Source organism: Oratosquilla oratoria, chromosome 35, assembly GCF_046742065.1.
Source record: "Oratosquilla oratoria isolate Oo_2021 chromosome 35, ASM4674206v1, whole genome shotgun sequence".
Lineage (NCBI taxonomy): Eukaryota > Metazoa > Arthropoda > Malacostraca > Stomatopoda > Squillidae > Oratosquilla > Oratosquilla oratoria.
Window position 1 is genome coordinate 45,360,016 of NC_134811.1, and position 22,968 is coordinate 45,382,983.

Sequence of the window (22,968 nt, forward strand, 5' to 3'; positions counted from 1 at the left end):
TTTTTTACTTTTAATTCCATGTCATCACGAACGAGACTGACAATGCGCTCGTCGGAGACATATACGGAAACTGATATAAAGTGAAGCCAAGGGCTCGAACCTCAGCTCAGACGTATCAAAGTAAGAGTGACTAACCACTGCGCCATCAAGAGAGATATAAATTGAGTACAATTTCTTATATTTGTATGCTCGAGCTACATTCACATAAATAGCAAACATAATTGGATCCAATATTGATCCTTGTGGAACTCCACTAATCACCTCTTCCTAAGTAGAAGTCTTATCTCTGAGCACTGCCTTCATTTTTCTTCCATGCAAAAAGTCCTCCATCCAGGGAGAGACAAGATCCCAGTGTCCCGAAAGAATTATGGGGTCTTACTAAATTGTTGTCCTCATGGAAAAGTTGGGTATCCCGAGAAAATCCCGAGACATGTTATATGTGCTTCACTTCCTGTGTGCCGGGATAGTCCCGGGAGTATCAAATACCTATCCCGGGAATGTATGTCTAAGGGAACGACGAGACCCCGAGTCCCGAGATCTCATTTGATGAACCCTAGCTTCAATGTCAAATCATTTTTATTATTTCTTCAATTCTCTTACATATCTTTGTATCGTTGTATGCGCAACAGTATTAGCAGAAAATAAAGGGGATATTCACAAGAAATATTCTGATTTAGTCTGACATACTGGATAGATATTGTAAATTTCACTGAAAATCTGCTCCAATTAGGCCGGATATCTACATGTACACGATAAACCTAATAAGAACACGGGTACGTGTGTTCACTTATGCAAAGTATACCACTTGGAAAAAGAAACTAACGAAGCAGAGCGCTTTCGTATATTACATCTTCAGTGGACTGAAGATGTAATATACGAAAGCGCTCTGCTTCGTGAGTTACGTACACGATAATATGTAAGCGGGCTAGTGCATAGGGCTTTTGCATGCATTTGTTGGCGGTTAATATATCATGGATAGAACAGTAATGACACTACAATGGATTTTGGAGGAAAATGGCCCTCAGAAAACGCGATATCGGGTGTATCTTTTCAAAAGGTGATAACCACCAATAGGCCTAAGCTACTCCTCTGCAAGTGTTATCATGTTAAAACGTTATCTAGGGATGTATACCAAGTGAAAAATAGAAACTAGAATTTGCCCACCCAGACGGTACCAGTGAAATTTTGGGTCTTGGCCCATGGACTAAAATGCAATACAATTGATGAACATAGTGCATTTTACGCTGCATGGTGTTCCTGTCTTATTTCCAATTAAATTATCCTATATGTTTATGTTGTGATACGATTAATAATATCGCTATTATCATTGTCTACATTACTTATTGTCGAAAAAGTTTTCAAAGTAAACGTCTGTGGTCATGCGAAGCCATTCGGATGTGACTTTTTTTTTATTCAATATGTGTATGAATTACCTACACAGTATTATATTTAAATACAGTCTCCTAGCATATCTATTTTTAATCATTCTTTCCATAAGTTTTCACGTTTTCATTTATCCAAACAATTAGATGATTACATTATTTATCTGTCGACCACTGTCTGGTGCGGGCCGTTAGGGGTGAAGCTTATTTTGCGTGTGGGAAAATTAGGAGTGCCCGGTGCCAAGAACAATTATTTAAGTGCGATTATATTTTAAGTTTCAGCTACTGCTATGGGACCAAAGAAGAAGAGGAACGAGTTTTATAATTTCATGATGGAAAGAAAACCACACATTGAAAAACAATTGGGCAGAAACGTTACCATGGCGGAATTGACAGAGATGGTCGGGAATGAGTGGCAGGTACGGTTAATGTTCAGGAAAGCACATGTTCTTCAGCATATACGTATTGATATTCATGACAGAGCATCATGTAATATTTTCAGTCATAACCATTCTACAAGAGTATGTTGTGAAGTTGAAAGATATATATATATATATTTTTTTTTTTTCTGAACATTTTAGTGCCTCAATTATTTGATCACTAGTGTAGTGACCGCCGACGTAGGAGTCTGTCGAGTTTTAATAGTTCCATTCTGCTGGAGTATAATATCACGAGTGAGGAAGGGTGCCAATCCTATTAACGAGTAAATTTAAACGGGAAGTATTCGTTTCTTTCCTTGGACATGAATTTATGCTGTCAATAAGTACCATTTATTTTACACATGTCCACTCATATTGGTTTTTTGAAAGTGATATTGTTTCTTCCAACTGTTAAGCACTTGATTAGCATATCATCACCACTAGTTTTGAGTAATGTCTTCAGAGGTGCTCAAACCTCCAATTTGTACCACTATAACTATTGGTAGACATCAGGTGATCAGAGCAGAGAAGTTTTTGGCACTCCGGGAGTATGCTGCTCCCCTCATCAGTGCTAAAGTTGTAAAAGTAAATTACCATTGTGTTAATATTGGTAATATGAAGGAGATTTTTTGTAAAGCAAAGTTGACTCGCATTGAAGGTGATCCATTTCAGATATCGGATTTTAACAGTAGCTTGAAAATGAGCAATATTTTGAAGATTTTTAATTTAATTAATCAACCTATGCATAGTATGATAGTTGAGAGTATTCTTCCTGAAAGTGAGAAAATTACTTTTGTCAAGCCTGTTATCAAGGGAGCTCCAGATAGTCAACTTTTAAGCTCTTATAGACCAGTATCAAATATATCTTATCAAAGATGATAGAATGTGTAATTCTGGATCAATTTCAAGAATTTTTACAACTAAAGTTTTCTGATGATCAATCAGCTTATGGACAATATACTCAAGTTAACTGAAATGGCACTATGTTATGTAATAATTTATTAAATTCTTTTAATGGATGATGGAAAGTGTGGTGTTTGATCCTTTTGGACTTGAGTGCTGCTTTTGATACCATGGTGCATAGTTTGTTAGTGGAAGATCTGAAAAATATTGGTGTAGGTGAGGCACTGAAGCTTTTAAGCTTTTGAAGGGCTACATTGAAAGGAGAACCTTTGGTGTACAGATAGGAAATTCCTTGTCTGGAGCCCAGAATCTATCAAGAGGGGTTCCACAAGGTAGTGTACTGGGTCCTATTCTTTTTTGTTCTATACTATTGAATTGTCACATATACTACAGAGTCAGAGAATTTGGAGTGTACAAGTTTTAAGCTATTTGCTGATGAAACTCAGTTTCATTTAACATTAAATAATGACTAATGTTGACACTTAGAAAGCTAAGGGAGATTATAATGGAAATTAAGGAATGGATGGATTTGAAACTGTAAAAATGGTAAATGCTCAGTTTTGCACCTGGACGCAATATAGCAATAGAAAATTTATTATTAATTTTGTAAATTATGATGTATCAACGTAATATGCAATTTTCTTGGCAGAAATAAAAACAAAAGTTCCTTAAAACAGATTTCGTAAGTACCGAAGTTGTGCTGGATGAATTTTATGCCATGTTTATGATAGATGCCGATGTCGAAGAAATGAAAGGATAAATTTGTCTAACCTCACCTGTGTTTGGTAAATCGGTACCTGCAATTTGTAGGTCATCCAGATCATCCTCGTCCTCGTCGTGAGAGACATTGGCGGGCTGTTCAATCACTCTCAGATTGCGAGGTATATAGGGTTCTTGCAGCTTGAAGAAATGCATGGATTTCAGCTCCATAGTATTCCTTCAAGAATATGTAGGCTACCTCGTGAGGTACTGCTGGAAGTACCGAGGCCGTACTCCTTGTAACTGACATATCAACTAGACCGGGCAGATGACAAACACTTGACAGAGAAGATGGTGTCCCGATCCTATACTAGTGACTTTGTTCGTTAGTATATCTGCTGTAGCAGTGTATTTCTTTATTTCCACCAAGAAAATCACATTATGTTCATGTATTATGATTTACAAAATTAGTATTTAATTTTCTATTGCTATATTGCGTCCAGGTGCAGAACTGAACATACATATACCAAGGCTTTTTTCCCCCTTACAAGGAAGGTAGCCAAAAAGGAAAAGGCATAAAATCATTCCCACCCATTCCATCCCTGAATACACTCCACACCCCTCCACCCTCCCTCTTATCTTAGCACCTCCTGGATGACTGGTCATCCCTGCACCTTGTCCACTTATTACCCTCTGGTGGGGGAAAAGAATACTGCCACCAAGTACTTCCACTTGGATCATAAGAGGCGAGAAAAAAGGGACGGGGATTGGGACCAGGCATCCTTCTCCCTGTAGCCCCACAGGGGACATTCCTAAAAAAAAAAAGTAAAACTGAACAAATACAGTTTAAATTGAATGAGGATAAAATGGAGTATCTGTTGGAAAGAGATCTAAGTAGGTTGAATTATATTCAAAGTCTAAATATTGGAGGAAATGAGATTGATGTAAGTAAATCGGTGAAGGATTTAGGAGTGTTGATAGATAGAAACCTATCCATGAAAGGACAAATAATAGGTATGTGTGAATCCACGGGCAAAGCCACCATTGTAGATGTAATGTTTACATCACCATCTTTTGCATTCCATTCGAAAAGGTATGCCTCAGTTTGAATGCTTGTAGTACTCAGCACATGCAAAGGATTTTCAAATTGTCTTGCTGTTCTGCAAGTGTATGCCCAGTTCCTCAAAAACAAAAAACACTGATTTAAACGCAAATTTGGCTATTAGTAGTAGTATAGGTTTATTCAACAATATAAAATACAATTTAGACATACATATATACAATTTTTACAAAATTAGTAGTTGAAAAGGGAGAGCGAGAAGCAAAGCTTATGGGGAGTTGCTCTCCCTTTAAGGATTTTTTTTTTTTTTTTTTTTGCATGTTAGTATGATACATACATACACATTTACACACATACATATATACACATACATATATACACACATACATATATACACACATACATGCATACACATATACACACACACAATGAGATGCGACACGACGTCAGCTAACTCCGACCTCATGTAGAAATCGGGGTCACGAGCGAGCATCACAACTTGTGGGGGTCAGGTGAGAGGTGAGAGGTCTGGTCGATTGTTGACGGGACGATAGTTGCTTAATGCGCAGATCTGGGTCACCGTGACCTGCTGGAATAAGAAAAAAAAGAGCAGCAGACTTGGGCATTACATGACAGTTTCTCCATGAATACAATCATGAAATGGACCTGAAATGTTCAATATACTAATACTTATAGATTAAATACTTTTTTAAGTATCGTTTGAATGTTGATAAACATTTTGTCTTAGGTAAATCCTTTTCCAGTTTATTCCATGTGTTATCACCTATAACAGATAAGCATTGGCTTTTTTTGGTTGTTCTGTATTGAGTTTTAAAGAAGTCGTTTGTATGCCTAGTCGCATAGCGAGTTTCGTAAGTTGAGTAAAATTTCAATATGTTTTGATTAATTTGTTTATTGTAGATTTGGTGCATAACAGTGGCAGTTTTGTACTTTATTAAGTCATTGAATTTGAGTAGATTTAGTTTTTTAAATAAATGATTTGTATGTTCCAAAGGACCTACATTGCAGATTATACGCAGTGCCTTTTTTTGAGGTAATTATGCGTTGAAGATTATTTTGATAAGTATTACCCCAAATTTCTGAACAATAGTTTAGGTATGGTAGTAGTAGACTACAGTTAATGGTATGTAGGGTATTTTCATTGAGGATATTTCTCATTTTATGCATAATTCCTAAAGTTTTGGATATCTCATTTATCACGTGATTTATATGTTTAAAATTAAGTTGATCGTCTAAATACACGCCTAGGAATTTACTGACGGACGCTTTTTCAATAATTTCGTTGTTTATTTTGATTGGCTTAGTACTTTCATTATTTTTGTAGAAAAGCAGGTAGTTAGTTTTTGATATGTTTAAGGATAGTTTATTGGCTGAAAACCAGTTGGATAGTTGACATAATCCTTCATTAATTGTCTTGATCAGTTTGTCGGAATTTATATTGGAGCATAGAATGGTGGTATCGTCGGTGAACAGTATAAATTTCATAATGTTGGATACACTTGTAATGTCATTAATGTATAGTAAGAATAGTTTGGGTCCTAGAACTGAACCTTGAGGTACTCCGCATGTAACTGGTAGAATATGTGATCTTTCTTCCTCAATGGCTTCATATTGTTTCCTGTTTTTTAGACAACTTTTTAACCAGTCATTAACTTTACCTCTTAGCCCATAGTATTCGGCCTTTCGAATTAGGATTTCATGATTTATTGTGTCAAATGCCTTTTTTAGATTAATAAATATACATACATACATACATATACCAAGTCTTTTTCCCCCTTCCAAGGGAGGTAGCCAAAAAGGGAAAGGCATAAAAACACTCCCACCCATTTCATCCCTAAATACACTCCACACCCCTCCCACCCTTCCTCTCATCTGAGCACCTCCTGGATGACGGGTCATCCCTGCACCCTGCCCACCGCCCTGGGTCAGAAGCAGTGTCGCAAGACACAGTACATCCACAGCAAGGCCGCTTCATTTAATCGGCGACCCCCCCTCTCCGTCCCCCTTTGCATATAAGGAGAGGATGGGGAGAAATCCCTTCGGGCTGCGACAAAATTTACTCACACATACTACCCCACCCCCCTGCCCATTCCTCCTCATGCAGTCACAACATCATCCATATACAACCATTCTCCACTCACCTCTGTCTTCCGTCCTCTCCCTTCCTTCCTCAACAGACATTCCCCTCTTCCCCAAAGCCCCCTTCACCCCATCCATCCACCTCATCCTAGGACGTCCCTTCATGTTCACTCCCTCCACATCTGCCTTCCATACCTCTTTTACTAGTCTTTCTTCACTCATTCTTTCCATGTGTCCAAACCATCCTAATATTCTTTCATCAACCCTCTCTCCCAAATCCTTTTTCACCCCTGTTCTCCTCCTCACCTCCTCATTTCTCACTCTATCCAGCCTAGTAACCCCCACCATACTTCTCAGACACCTCATCTCAAACACATTCAAACTCCTTCTCTCTTCTTCTCTTATGTTCCACGTTTCTGCCCCATACAGTGCTGTTGGCACAATCACTCCTTCATACAGTCTCCTCTTCGCATCCATTCCCAAATGTCTATTTCTCATTACACTCTTTAAACCACCAAGGCATTTACTCGCTTCTCTCAATCTACATTCTACCTCCACCTTCACTCCACCTTTTCCTGCTACACTTGCACCCAAGTATCTAAAACTATCCACTTCCTCCAGTCACTCTCCCTTAATGTTCACTTCCAGTCTACTGCCACTTTCACCCCTTGTACATCTCATCACCTTACTTTTACCCACATTTATCTTTAGCTTTCTTCTATCACATACTCTCCCAAACTCTGCCACCAGCTTCCTCAATCCCTCCTCTGACCCTGCCACAAGCGCAGTGTCGTCCGCAAACAACAGCTGGCTCACCTCCCACTTTTCTCCATTTTCTTTAACCATCTCCAATCCCTGACTCACTACCCTAGCATTCACCTCTCGCACCACCCCATCCATGTATAAGTTGAACAGCCAGGGTGACATAACGCATCCTTGACGAAGTCCCACCTTTACTTCAAACCACTCACTCTCTCCATTTCCAATCCTAACACATGCTCTACTACTCACATAAAAACTCTTGACAGCTCCCAAAAGCTTTCCTCCTATCCCATAAATCTGCATAACCTCCCACAGTGCCTTTCTGTCTACCCTATCATAAGCCTTTTCCAGATCCATAAAAGCCCAAAAAACATCCTTCCCCTTTCCTATAGCTTTCTCACATATCTGTCTTACCACAAAGATCTGATCTACACAACCTTTACCCATCCTAAATCCACACTGTTCCTCACCAATTACTCCTGTTCCTCTCCTAATCCTCTCAATTAAGATTCTCCCATAAGCCTTCCCTACTACACTCAACAGGCTAATCCCTCTGAAATTACTACATTCACACTTGTCCCCTTTTCCCTTGTAAAGAGGAACTATACAGGCACTACTCCAGTCCTCCGGTACTCTACCCTCTCTCCAGCAAACATTAAATAATCTCACCAACCAGTCCACCATCACTGAACCTCCCTTTTTCAGACATTCTGCATGACATCCATCCAGACCAGGTGCCTTACCTGCTTTCATCATCTTTACAACTGCCTTCACCTCATCCTTCCTTATTTCTCCTCCATTCTCCTCACTCATCACTCTCATTTTCTTCGTATTTCCCACTGCAGCTATCTTTCCTTCCCTATCCTCCTTCACATTCAGCAACTCCCTAAAATATTCTGCCCATCTTCCCCTCACTGCCATCTCTTCCATTATCAACTCTCCATCTGTACCTTTTACCTTTTCTTCCCTACTTGATTCGCCTCCTCTTCCTCTCTTAATTTCTTTCCAAAACATCTTTTTATTACTTTCAAAATTTTCTGTCATACTCCTACCCCATTTCACATCTCTCCTCTTTGCCTCCTTTACCTTTTGCTTTACTTCTCTTTTCTTTTCTTTGTACGTCTCATATGACTCCCCTGTCCTCTTTTGTAACCAATCTGTGAATGCTCGCTTCTTCTCTTCTACAACCTTCTTTGTTTCCTCATCCCACCATTCACTACCCTTTCTTCTATTTCCCCCTGTCCTTCTTGTTCCACACACCATCCTTGCACACTTTAAGACTCCCTCCTTGAACCATCCCCATTCCTCCTCCACACCCATCTCTGCTCTATCCTTTACTCCCTCCCACTCCTCCTTCAGCTTCTTTTCGTACTCCTTCTCCTTTTCCTTTTCATTCAAGGAGTTCACTCTAAGAACCTCCCTACCTTTTGTCCCTTTCCTCCTCCATCTATCCTCCACTCTCAACTTACCTTCCACCAAAAAATGATCTGATATTCCCCCACCCTCTCCCCTTAGCACATGTACATCCTTAACTCTTCCTATCATAATCCTATTTACCACTACATAATCCATTAGCGCTCTATCTACCACCCTTCCCTCCACCACCCTCTCCCATGTGTACTTATGCTTGACTTTCTTCCGAAACACTGTATATGCCGAGTTATTATATGTATTATATGTATTAGCCATGGCAAATTAGTTTTCAGAGTGAAACTCTAAAGATAAGACACCTATGTATGAATATTTTAATGGAGATACAGGGTGCGGCAGGTATTTGAGAACGCATCTTCTAAGTGGTCTAGTAGTTTAGACACCATAGCTAACCATTCCTTTTCTTTTACAGCTGAAAATGGCACAATCAAATATTACCCAAGAAATGAAAAGGCATGCAGTTATCGCCTCTATAGCAGCTGGGCATACTAATTCTGAAATTGCTGCCTTCCTTAATGTTGCCCGGTCCTTCGTTTATAAGGTCAGAAGGGAACTTGTGGATGCCAGAGGCAATGTGGCAAGTACATCGCAACGTAAACAATATTCCCGACGATCGGATAGCATCAGAACATCAGAATTCATAAATGCTATTCAATCGGCAATTGATGAAAGCCCTGGGAAGTCCATGAGGGCACTGGCCAAGGATTTTCAAGTTGATGAGGCCACCATTCGACGTGTTGTTCACGAAGATCTCCGGTATAAGTCGTATGTGATCCGAAGAGGACAGTTCATGTCACAGAAGACATATGAGAACCGAGTCATCAGGGCCAGACGTCTTTTGAACAAGTTAAAACATCCTGAAGAACCAGGAATCCTTTGGTTCTTCTCTGATGAGAAGAACTTTGTTCAGGACCAGAAGGTGAATAGGAGGAACGATCGTTGGTTGTGTCAAACTGCAGGTGAAGTTCCAACGGTTATGCATACTAAATTTCCAGCATCAGTGATGGTTCTGAGTGTCGTGAGCAGTGAAGGCGATGTGATGCCTCCCTTTTTTTGTCCGCCAAGGACTTCGTGTCAATGCAGCTTCTTACACTGAAGTGTTGGAGACTGTTGTAAAGCCTTGGATGGATGGTGTAGCACGTGGCAGGCCGTACGTCTTCCAGCAAGACTCTGCTCCATCCCATACAGCTCACACAACCCAAGAATGGATGGCCACCAATTTTCATGACCACGTAACCCCCAACAAGTGGCCCCCTAGCTCCCCTGATGTCAATGCTTTGGACTATTATGTTTGGGGCGTAGTTGAGAGGGAGTCTAATCGTAAACCTCACAACACTATAGCATCTCTCCAAGAAGCCATTGTCGCTGCAATGGCTAACATATCCAAGAGTCAGCTCATTGGTGCTTGCCAACGATTTAGACGTCGCTTGGAAGATATCATTGACAAGGATGGAGGTTCCATAGAGTGAAACAGTGCATTTGCTTTGTGTTAATGTATAGAATACAATAAACGCTAATTTGAATATATACTAAAACGTTAATAAACCTTATTACAAACAATCTCCTTTGTTCTCAAATACCTGCCGCACCCTGTATATATCTATATATATGTATAATTTTTTTTTTTTTTTTTTGTTTTTTTCCATTTTCTCCTGGAAATGAGCAACTTTAAGATCATTGGTAATGTGACAGCTGTGCCTTAATGTATAACATGTAGGCATATTCTCTGATACTTAGACTATGAGAATTTTAGATATGGGCATGTTTGAATAATATAAACATTCTAAAAGCAAAATATGAACTACTTTCTCCTCTCCAGCGTAATGGAGGGAGTTTAAAGAGCCCGGGAGGTGTCAATATAAATGGCTTGCGTAAGAATAGGCCCTTAATATCTATTAATATGTCTTGTTTTTGCTTGTCTAATTCCATGAAATGGCTATATTTTTGTACGTCAGGCATCAGCATGACTTCCTCTTCCATGTGGTGTGCACAGCACGCTTCAAGCCTAAGTTACCCATCAAACATCAGTAGATTGATGCATAAACACCTCACTGACTGTGGCAATATTGTGTTCCTGTGCTGTTGTTTGCCTTATTTCCTGGACATTACTACACTTACTAGATGTCCAATCATCAACTGCATCACGATGGAGAGGAAAACCAAAGAAAAGATGAAAAAATTGAAACAAAGTGGAATGAAAGTTGTGCCAGAAGGAGGGCAAGGCATGAGAGGCTTGGAGGAGGGACACAACCGCCTACATATACAACAAGAATTTAAGGGTTAAACCAAATTTGAAAATCTTGTGCTGGTACCTACAAATAGACAAAATCTAAGAAATATTGTGTTTGTAAAGAAATATATTGATGAGTCTTCATTGAGAAAACTTGTACCAGTACATAATCATATTAGTAGACTAGACTGCTGTAATTCATTGTACTATGGATTGCCAAACTACCAGCTAAGGAAATTACAGTATATGAACAGGGCTGCTAAATTAATAAAAGGTGTGGCAAGATGTGACAGAATTACCTGTACTGATACAAGGTACAGCTTCATTGGCTTCCTTTTAAAGCCAGAATTATATCTAAAAGTTATGGTATACCAGACAATTAGATATGGAAAACCAGATTACTCAAGGCAAATACTGGAAGATCATCAACCTGGATCAGCTCACTCAGAAGTAGTAATGATCCTTTTATGCTGATTGGACCAAAATGTAATCTTCAAATGGGATTTAGGGCCTTCAGGACATCTGCCCCAAGGCTATTTAACTTCCCAGAGAGATAAAAGAAAGTAATAATATTAATACTTTTAAGAAGAAATTGAAAACATACCTATTCAGTGATTGCTACACTCAGGACATGCAAAGTAACTAGTTTTATAAAATGTAATTAATGATCAGAATGATGATATAAGGTGCAACTCCCAGAGTGTCGGAAAGATGGAGCAGGAGTTGAGAATAAACACACAAGTAAAAAGTATGATGAAGTTCCAGGCCCTGCTAATATGTACTCCACAGGGCCATCATAGATACAGCATCAACACCAACAATTATCCTCAATGAATATATTAATAATGTCAAACTTAGGTCTATAAGTGGGTCTTCAGTGCATTCTTAAAGGTTATCAAGGTATCACAACTCAGTCTCTGCTATCTAATATTTGACCCATGGAATGTGGGAAATGGCATATATATATATATATATATATATACATACATACATACATACATACATACATACATACAGGTAGTCGTCGACTTACGACCCATGCAACTGATTGACTTTACGACCATCTGGTCAGCAGGCATCACTCGCTTGCTAGACGGTAGAAAAATTTAGTTTTTCTAGTTTTGTTCAACATAGGCTTAACACAAGCCATTCCAAGGCTCCAAACACCTATACTGAAAATTTTATTTGTCTCAGTTACATGTTGTCTTCTTTATTTTCTAACCATGTCTTTGTCATCCCTTAGTAAGATTTTTATTTATTTATTTATTTTTATTTATTTTTTCCTCATTCCTATGTACATCATGATCAATCCCCCCCCCCACATCTCTCTTTCAATGTGGTCAGATTTATTTTGTTCAGTCTTTCTTCAAAAGATCAATTTCTCATACAAGGAATCAGCATAGTTTTCCTCTTCATGACCTCCAGTTTATGTATGTAAATGTTTGGTATAGGGTTAGGCTGTTCAGGGTGGTCAGAAGGTTTAACATAATAGTTCTTGTGTTAGGGTAGGAAATGAAGTGTGAGGATATTTGAAATGAAGGTGGGGCTGCACTAGGGTTGTGTAATGTCACCATGGTTGCTCAACATGTACAGATAGTTCTCGACTTACAGCCAGTTTTTTTCGAGTTAATATTCACTTAAAAAATGAATGAGTTCCATTGCGTTGGCATAGTATCACTCACAAAAAGAAACGTTTACTGCTACTGATTATGTGGTGCACCAAATCAGTCTTTGTCGGGATTGGTGGATGTCAGGTAGGGTCTGTCCAGAGGGTAAACACTGGAAGACTATGTGATTTATCTACAGGGAAGATTAGGGTTTCACATTTCTTTCGCAAGGTGCAGCCTATGGGACCACGGCTTCATTGTAGTGATTCACCAGGTGTTCGGTGCCGAATGGGGAGTGACTTCTGGCTCCGGATGCGAAAAGAGAAACGAATGGTGAGCTCGGTGCCCATGCGCCGGGCAGCTAGGAGAGGTTCCAAGGTGATGACTTTGGCTACTTTTGGGCACACAGCCTAGCTCGTCCTGGCCAAGCTCGCATTGTGGCATGTCGATCGGCTGAGAGTGAGCCACTGTGAACCGCAGTGCATTGAGTAAAGGATAACGCCCTAACACACCCCAACAGAAGTCGAGGCCAGAGATGAAGTCATTTAGATCTTCATAAAGATATCAGCCATGTAGTTGTACTTCCATGTATCCCAGCAGCTGGGATATGAATGCCTCAAATTATGATGGAGGGGGGGTTCTTCTCTGGGGTATGATGGATAATCCTAATATTTTTACCCATACATATAGAACAAAGAAGTGTGACCGAATCAACTTATGACTTGTCAATCAGAACCTAACCCAGTGTCACAGCCCACGTTGTCCCCCTGCCCAGAGTTCCCCCCTGGAAGAATTAGGCTAGGATATTTTGACCCCGGGGGAATTACAGACTGGTCCATTTCTTCCCCCTTCAGTCTAGAATGTCCCCCCTAAGAAAATCAAGGATATAAGATACACACAATATTTTATATTGATTTATTTTAACACATAAGGTGCCATGGTCATTATTTTAACACATAAGGTGCCATGTCTGAGCAGTACATCTACGTCTTCTGTCAGCATTACACACTCGAATGGTTGTCAGCAGTACATCTATGTCTTGTCTCAGTAGTACATATTCTAATGGTTCACAGCAGTACATCTATTTCTTGTCTCAGCAGTACACCCTGTAATGGTTCTCAGCAGTACATCCATGTCTTGTCTCAGCAGTACATACTCTAATGCTTCTCAGCATTACATATGTCTTGTCGCAGCAGTACATAACGTAACCTAACACTAACCTAATCTAACCTAACCTAACCTAACCAACTAAATGCTTGTGAAGTTTATAGAGATGGAGTAGGGGGGCAGTTTAGGCTGGAGGGGGGATAATTATCTTAGGATATTTCCTCCCCCTCGGAGAAACTATCCTAGGATACTTTGCCAGGGGGAGGAAATATCCTAGGATACTTTGCCCGGGGGAAGAAATATCCTAGGATACTTTGCCCCCGGGGGGAGAAATGAGCGAGGGAACTTTTAGACTGGTACATCGGTCGTAAGTCAATGACTGTGTATTTACCTAGTTGTATTTTGCGGGAAGGGGAGCTATGCTCGTGGTGTCCCGCGTTTGTATCTCACAGTGTCTAGTTTACTTTTAAACTCATGAATGGTTTTTGCGCATACTATTTTATTATCCAGTTTGTTCCAAGTGTCCACTACTCTATATGGAAAACTGTTTTTCTTCAGTTCTCTTCTGTAGCTATGTTTTTTTATTTTCTTTCCATGTCCTCTTGTGTTTCTCTTGTCCCAGTTTAGTAAGTTCTCTCTATCGAGTATCTCGGTGCCTTTCATGATTCTGTAGATGGTCAGTAGGTCACCTCTCTTCTTTGCTCCAGTGTCGGTAACTCCAGTTTAGCCAATCTCTCCTCATATGATAGGTTTGCAAGTGCAGGTGCCATTTTTGTTGCTGCTCTCTGGATTCTTTCTATTTTCTTTATATTCTTTTTGGTACTGGGTGACCACAATGTCGCTGCATACTCTAGTCTAGGCCTTATCAATGTAACCAATATTTTTTTTATCATGTCTTCGTCCAAGTATGCAAATGCCACTTTTATTGATCTTAGCAAGTTGTAAACCTCCCCGACAATTTTGTTAATCTGTTTATCATAGGACAAGTTGTTTGTGATAATTACTCTCAAATCTTTTTCGGATCCTGCCTTCTTTACCTCCTTGGTTCCAATTGTATATTTTCCTGATATTCTGTTTTTGCTTTTTCCAAACTCCATTATGCTACACTTCTTAGTATTAAAGTCCACTTCCCATTTCTGACTCCAGTTCCATACTTTATTCAGGTCTTCCTGCAGTGCTTCAGTCCTTATCAGTTTCTACTTTCCTTAACAGTTTGGCGTCATCGGCAAAGAAGCTCATCTAACATTTCACATCCTCATCCATGTCATTCACATAAATAGCAAACATTATTGGTGCCAATACAGATCCTTGCGGTACTCCACTGATCACCTCTTTCTAATCTGGATATTTTTCTCTGAGCACTACTCTCATCTTTCTACCAGTCAGGAAGTCCTCCATCCATTTTAGTAGGTTCCCTTGTATTCCTCCTATGTGTTCCAGTTTTTTCTTAGTAATTTTCTGTGTGGTACTTTGTCAAAAGCTTTTTGCAAGTCTAGGAAGTCAAAATCAGCCCATCCATTTCTTTCTTGCACTATGTCCATTAGTCTTGAGTAGAAGCATATTAAGTTTGTGGTGCATGTCTTCCTTGTCTGAACCCAAATTGTCTTGGGTTTATTATGTTGTTGTCTTCCAGATGTTTTACCCATCTATTCTTGATGATTTTCTCACAAATTTTGGCTATAGTGCTTGTTGTGATACTGGCCTATAGTTGGTGGGTTCTTCGTTGTTTCCTCCTTTATATATTGGTACAATGTTAGCATTTTTCCAGTCTTTAGGTATCTTTCCTTCTTTGAGTGAGCTATTTATTATGTTGTATATTTTGTCCATTAGTTCTTCTTTGCATTCCTTTAGAATCCAATTTGCAATACCATCTGGGTCGTGTGATTTTCTGACGTCAAGTTTTGATTGGTGTTCTGACATTTCTTTTTGTGTTGTTGTAAACTCACTCATGTGGGGAGATTGCTTGTTATTATCTTCATCCCAATTTTGTATTTTCTCTCTGGTGAAGACAGATTTAAAGTGATTATTAATGACTTCGGCCATTTCTAATTCTTCTGTGTATTCTATATTTCCTTGGCGTAGTTTCACCATTTCCTATTTGTTTTTAAGTTTACCATTCACATATCGATAGAATAGTTTGGGTTGATCTTTGCATTTATCTGTAATATCCTTTTCATGGTTCCTTTTCTCCTCTCTTCTCACATTAACATACTCATTTCTATAGTTCATATAAATTTGCCATTTACTAGGTTTTTTATCTTTTCTCCACCTTTTCCAAGCTTTGTCCCTTCTGTCTTTTGCCACACTGCATCTTTTGTTGAACCAATATTTAATGTACTCTCGCTTTTGTCTTAGTACATGCCTGTTTACCCCTTCATTGTAATTTTCCATCAAGATATTCCATTTTTCATCCACTTTTGTCTCTTCCATATAGAATTTATCCCAGTTTGCATTCCGGAAGAATATCTTTAGTTTTGCCAAGTCCATTTTGTTGTACATCAATCTTCCTTTCCTATGCTTTTCATTTCTCTCCATGTCTATTTCTTCCTTTAGTACAGTTTCGATGAGTATATGGTCACTCTTTCCAATTGGTGTCTTGTAATGGATTTTGTCCACAATTTCAGGTTCTGTTGTAAATATTAAATCTAGTTTTGACGGCTCTTCATTGCTTCTGTACCTTGTGTTTTCACTGACCCATTGGGTCATTGTGTATTCCATGGTCATGTCCAGCAGTACATTACCCCACAAGTCATCGTCTCCTCGCACTGTCATGCTATCCCAACAAATTTCTTTGCAATTGAAGTCCCCCATAATTACCAGATTACCCCTGCCCATTAGTATCTCATTTAGTGATTTCCTTGTATCTTCTAGCATTTTTGTCTGTTCTCTTTCCAAGCGTTCGTTTTTGGGGGCACATAGGTCACCACAAACTTGCTACTTTTCATATTCTTGCCTTCGACTTTTGTCATGATCAGTTCAACATTACCTTTGCCCTCTGCAATTTTTGTCATGTTTAAGTCTTTCTCGGCCAAGAACATGATTCCTCCTCCCTGTTTCTTGTCCCTGTTTTTTATCCAGTAATTATGTAGTCCTTGTCCAATATTGATGGATGGTATGTGTGTGTGTGTGTATATATATATATTTATTTAATTATTTTATTTATTTTATTTTTTTTTTATTTTTTTTATTTTTTCCAAAAGCTATGTCTGGGCATAAAATTCGTAAAGGACTTTTTTTTTTTTTTTTACCAGCTGACTTGCCGGAGTACTGCCACATTCCATGGGTTAATAGTCAAAGTTAAACATTTGCAAACTGAAGTTCAACAACATCCATTTCTCCCATTTCTGGAGTCAAGCGGTTACAGTGTGGGGTGTAGACATTACCACCAATGCTGAAGAGGCATTCCCTCTCCACTGAAGATGGTGGAGAGCACAGCATTTTCTTGGCAGCTTTTCCAGATTCAGGATGAGAGTTGTGGTTGTCTCCACCAACTCAAGGAATCCGAGTCGCGTGGTTCTAGTGGGAGCGAAATTGATCATCTTCACTTTGTAGTGTCAGAACAGATGAAAATCTTTTTTAAGTTTTACTTTGTCCAAATTTGACTTGTGTATTTGTGAATTTGACAGCAAATCGTCTAAATATGACTCAGTCATAGCTGTCATTGGCAAAAAGCATGAAGATGAATTGTTATGTATTTACCTATCAAAATACACAAATTCTTTATAAACAATTCATTTGGCTATAAATTGCTGTGGAGTAAGTGGGAGTAAATCTGTCCACCTACTTTTCGCGCTTATAAGTGGGTAAAATCAACTGAGTCCACGGATGCCCAGATGATTTAGTCCCATATTATTCTCGCTTAATTTCTGTTGTAGAAACTTTGTGGTTTCTAAATATATATATATATGTATATATATAAATATAAAATTAGAATTAAAAATTAATATAATTTGCTCTAACATATACTCCGACTTGTGCTGTTATTCTAAAAGTTTCTCAGGTCATACATCCTTGTGTCTGCAGATTTCATCACCTCTGCATAATATTTTCAAAACATGCGTTATGGCACTAGATGGCAGTGTAGGTTTACCACTACCACAGTATATTCCTAGCCACCTCATTCCTTACAGTTGTGATAATATTGTTGGGTGTTGTTTGGTAGTAACATGCAACATAAATTGGTGAGAAAAAAATAGAGTTCCTGGTGACTGCGTACGTACACACCCTTCCACGCTCACAACTCTCTAACAACTAAACGTCACTTGCATCCCTTACTGGGCATATCCTTTTATGGTTACCATTTGCTCAATTTGTTTCACTTATTCCCTTTCACACCAAAAACAATGGACACTTGAAATAATAAGTTAATAAGCATAATTTATAAGGATAATCTATTTCACATTCATTCCAGTTTCACATTACAATAATTGAAATGATAAGTAAACAGGAATGATTATGACTTCTGTGGCCGAAACTTCGAGAAGAATTTAGACATGCATATGAACACATACACATGTCCAGTTATGTATCACTTGCATTTCCTACATGGATACAAAAATGCTATTACTATATATACAATAAATGCTCGGCCAGCTATCTGTCGCTGACCTCAGCGATGTATAAATTGAACAGGTAGTATTTATACAACATTGTAAGAATAAACATAACAAGCAGTACAATGAGGGAGAATATAATATGATTTGACATAAAAAATATATATATGTGTGTGTGTGTGTAAGAACACATGTATGAATGAAATTTTATGAGTAATAAAGGTTTTGAAGGATGGAAGTGGAGAACACTTTGGCAGCTAGACGGTTAGGATGTTCAAGAAGTATTATGGCTGTGAAGATTATACAGGTAGGAGACAGGTGAAGGGGGGAGGGAAGGAGGAGTTGTCAGTGGGAGTCGAGGGAGTCGGAGGTTCAGTGTTGCAGTCTGTGTCAGAATGTAGATGTTTCAATTTGACTTTGTTAGTAGGACCAAAGGCGAGGACACGGAAGGGCCCAAATAATTTTGGTGACAGCTTGGAAGAGGGAGAATGGCTCAGGGTATAGACAATGTCACCTATTGCTCGTTAGACTCTCGGATTTTTATGAAAGTGGGCCATCTCATCTTTGGCGAGAGAAAGAAACTCGGTAATTCTCTTGAAGAGAGTGCTGAAGTTGGCAAGTGAAACCATTACAAAATCATCAAGGTTGTAGATAGGGCCTATATCTAAAGCAAGAAGGTCGTATGGAAGTCACTTGTCTGAAGCAAAGATGACAAAGTGAGGCAACTCCGATATGGACCTATTGATGGCACTGTTAAGGCAAGACTGAATCATAGGAACATGGTGATCCCAGGAGAGATGAAGGTCAGAAGCAATGTGTCTGAAAACAATGAGAATCTTTGTTTTGGCATTTGACAAGGCCATTTGAACTGGGGTGGTAAGCAACGATGTTACATTTTGTTATCTGAAAGGATTTGCAAATATTTGAAAGAATCTCATTGTTTAACTCCATTTCATTGTCAGAGAGAAGGATTTTGGGAGTAGTGAGGGTCTTTGCAATTGTTTTAGCAGTCGTGTTTGGAACAGGTTCAAGGATGCAGAATCTGGAAAAATGGTCCATACACACAAACAGGTACTGATTTCCACTAGAAGTGAGTGGTAACTTGAGAAGGTCAATCGCATCCATATCAAAAGGCTTGCTGATTAGATATACCAAAATGGGAACTTTACTGTGAGTATGACTTTTATGGGTAACACGAGTGGTAGGAGTCAATGTAGGCATGGATATCTTTTCTCATAGTAAGCCAAAAGTACTAGAGTCTGGCCTGTGTTCAGCATTTGTCTGTACCTGGATGTGCAGCAAGTGGAGAATCATGTAAAAGGAACAGAACTTCAGGCATTAAGTCAGAAGGAACTACGAGTTGTTGTACAAGTCTGTTTGGTTCATGCTTGCTGGAAAGCGTGGTTTCGTGGTAAAGAACTTCATCGATGAGTCTGAAGTGTTCCAAGGAGGTAGGGAAGTCTGTAAGGTCCGATGTATCTCCTGACTCTAGAGAAAATATCACACATTTCCACATTGGGTTGGATCTTTGAGCTGCATGAATACACACATGAGTAAGAGTGACTAGCTGAGGGAGGGAATTCATAGCAGCAACATTCCTAGAAAGTGCATCAACAACATTGTTTGCTTTACCTTGGACATAAGAGAAGGTGGGGTTGAATTCCTGAATGGTCAAGAACCAGCGAGCAAGTTTCCTGGACAGGTTCTTGCCTTTAAAAAGCTGAAGAAGTGCCTGGTGGTCTGTATGGACTGTGACAGGGTAACCTAGGATAATTTCTTTAAAATGTCGAAGAGCATAAATAACCACTAAAGCTTCAATTTCGGTAACAGGATAATTACGTTAAACTTTAAGGAGTCTGCTGTCAAAGGCAATGGGGCAAAGATGTGTGCCTTGTTTTTGCATAAGGACAGCACCAAGACCTTGGAAAGAAGCATCAGTGTAGAGAATGAAAAGTAAGTTATAGTCAGGAAAAGCTAAGACAGGAGCAGTAGTAAGGGCATTCTTTAAGTCTGCAAAAGCTTGTTCCTGGGCAGAGGACCAGTGAAAAGGAACATCTTTCTTTAGCAGTGAAGTAAGAGGAGCTGCAATAGTAGAATAATTGCGGATGTACCTTTGGTAATATCCTGAAAGTGCAAGAAAGGAATGAAGGTGCTCAACATCTGTGGGACGAGGGAAGTCAGCAACAGCTTTGACTTTAACAGGAACAGTAAGAATGCCATGAGAAATGAGGACGTGACCAAGAAAACGAATTTCTTTCTCAAGGAAAGAGCATTTGCTCAGCTTGTTTGAGGTTGGCATCAGCAAGACAAGAAAATACCTGTTGAAGGGTTTGAAGGTGTTCTGGTATTGACTTAGAAGCTTCTTTGATGTCATCCAAATACATAAAGACGTTATTACCAAGCCATCAAGAACAGTATGCATAAGTCTTGTGAAGACAGAAGGAGCAGAGGTTAGACCCATAGCTAAGGGTTTGAATTGAAAATGACCAGAAGGGGTTGAGAAGGCTATCAGGGGTCTGCTTTCTGGAGTAAGAGGAACCTGGAAATAGCCAGACATTAGGTCTAAAGTTGAAAAGACAGTATTATTCTGACTAACAGAATGTAAAATTTCTTGTAAGACGAGAATAGGTGTTTGTTCTGGAATGGTGATCTTGTTTAGTTCTCAAAAATCTACAACAGGACAAAAAGTACAATCTGGTTTAGGTACAACAAGCAAGGGAAATTCCATTCAGAAATGGAGGGCTCAATGATATCTTGGGCAAGCATGGCTGCAATGAGTTTGTCCACAATTTTACGCATTCTGTAAGCTGGAATGTAGCAAGGTTTGGAGCCATCTCGAAGAGGAATGTGATGGTGAATGAGGTTAGTTGAACCTAGGGATTCACCATGCAAGGCAATGACATGTCAAAAGGTATTGCATAGTGTAACTAGATCCTGTTGAGCATCGGGGAAGTCAAGGGAATTGAAGTGAGGTGTGTCAATAGGAACCCGTGCATGAGGCACATCAGAGGTGATGGTACAAACTGGTAAGGAAGAATTGTGGTCATCTATGACTTTTACTCTTGAAGGATACATGAGAAAATCACACAAGTGTGTACAGTGAGTCCTCCTTATACGGTAATTCTTTATCTGGTAAATTTACAGTTGCGGTATTTGGTAATTACTACCCTCAATTCTATTTACGGTAAGAAAATTTCACATATGGTATCCGCTAGATATTTTGAAGAGGAAAGAGCAGGGAGAAGGTACATCTGCCATATCCTATTATTACATGTTATAATGGGTTCAGTATATGGTAATTTCAATTTGCGGTAAGGTTTTCAGGAACACTTATGTACCACAGAACGAGGACTTACTGCACCAAGTTTGAGATGGAGAGGAGCATTAGTGTCATTGGCAACTAGAAAAGAAGTATGACCTTTCTTGGTGGTAGTGTATAAGGTTGAATTTAGTGATATACCATTGACATGGGTGGATTCTGGCATACAGAGAACATTGCATTCCTGAGCTCGGAAAATGCGAAGCTGCACTTTGCAATACTCACATGGTGGTGGAGTCATGGTTCTTGTTAACATTGCATGAGTAGTACAACACCTGGTGGAAAGCACAGTGGAGACAGGGGAGGAGGTAATTACCAATTGATCTAAGGGAGGAGAGAAATGTTGCTCTGTTTGAGAGAATTCTGGAGAAGGGGAAGGGTATTTGGCATTCAGTTTCCTAGATTTGGACATGCAAGAAGAATACATTTACCATGGTTGGAAAATTTGGTCAAGGGAGGTTCACTGGAAGGAGGGAATTAAGTCTGAATGGAAGGTTCAGACAAAGGCTGTACAGTGGCCTGTGAAGTGGAATCTAGAGGAGGCAAGGAGGAAGTAATATCCTTTGGAGGTGACTGAACAGGGTCAGGGGGGGAAGAAGGAGCAACAATAGTGGGAACAGAAACAACTGGCATGTTTTGTTGAGGGGAGGGGGATTGCTCAGAACTAGGAACTATAGGAAGTGGTGTAGGGGTAGTCGCCAAAGGGAGGGCAGGAATGAAATGAATTTTAAGCAATCCCATGTTATGTGGAGTAGACGACAATGCCATATTGCTGCATGGTGTGTAGAGCTAGAAGCACATCTGCAGGAAACTGTACATCAGCCACATAAAGGGGAGTTCGAATCTCTGGACTTTGAGTAGCTAGACTGATTGGAAGATGGATCTTACTTAGGACTGGAAATGGAACACCATCTGTGTTAGTAAGTTGTAAGTCGGAATGTTCCAAGAAGGTGACACGCTTATAGGAGGAGCGGAGGTTGAGGAAGGTTGAAGAAGATATGATATTTATATGGGATCCAGTATCTATGAAGAGAGAGATAGCGATGTTATGTACAGTAGCAGGAATGGAAAGAGCATGTGATCATGTGTTAGAGTTAGAAAGAGTACAAACGGGAAATGATGTGGAGGTGGGTGGTGGGGATGGGACATGAATGCTAGGAGGGGAAGTCTTGAGAGAAACAGAGGCAGATAGTCATTTAGGAGAAGAAGAAAGGGAAGGGGAAGTCTGACGGGGAGGGAAGGACTACTAGAACGGGTGGAATTCAAAACATAACACTCAGCAGTAGTGTGAAAGCAATGGCCATGAATATGTCCATGATGCAATAAGCATACAAAATGTCAATCAAAAGATCATTGACAAAGTACCACACAATAAACGATTAAGAAAAATGGAAAC

The 22,968-nt window shown here is 39.5% G+C and overlaps 1 protein-coding gene across 2 annotated transcripts in view; it reads left to right on the forward strand.

Moving 5' to 3' along the window:
* Window positions 1-1,556: 1,556 nt before the first annotated feature.
* mael (germ-plasm component protein maelstrom) overlaps window positions 1,557-22,968 on the forward strand; it is a 94,730-nt gene continuing 73,318 nt past the window's right edge. For both annotated transcript variants that reach the window (XM_076174216.1, XM_076174217.1), the window contains exon 1: window positions 1,557-1,801. In XM_076174216.1, coding sequence (XP_076030331.1) covers window positions 1,673-1,801 — 129 coding nt within the window. In that variant the 5' untranslated portion in view covers window positions 1,557-1,672. The remainder of the gene's footprint in view (window positions 1,802-22,968) is intronic.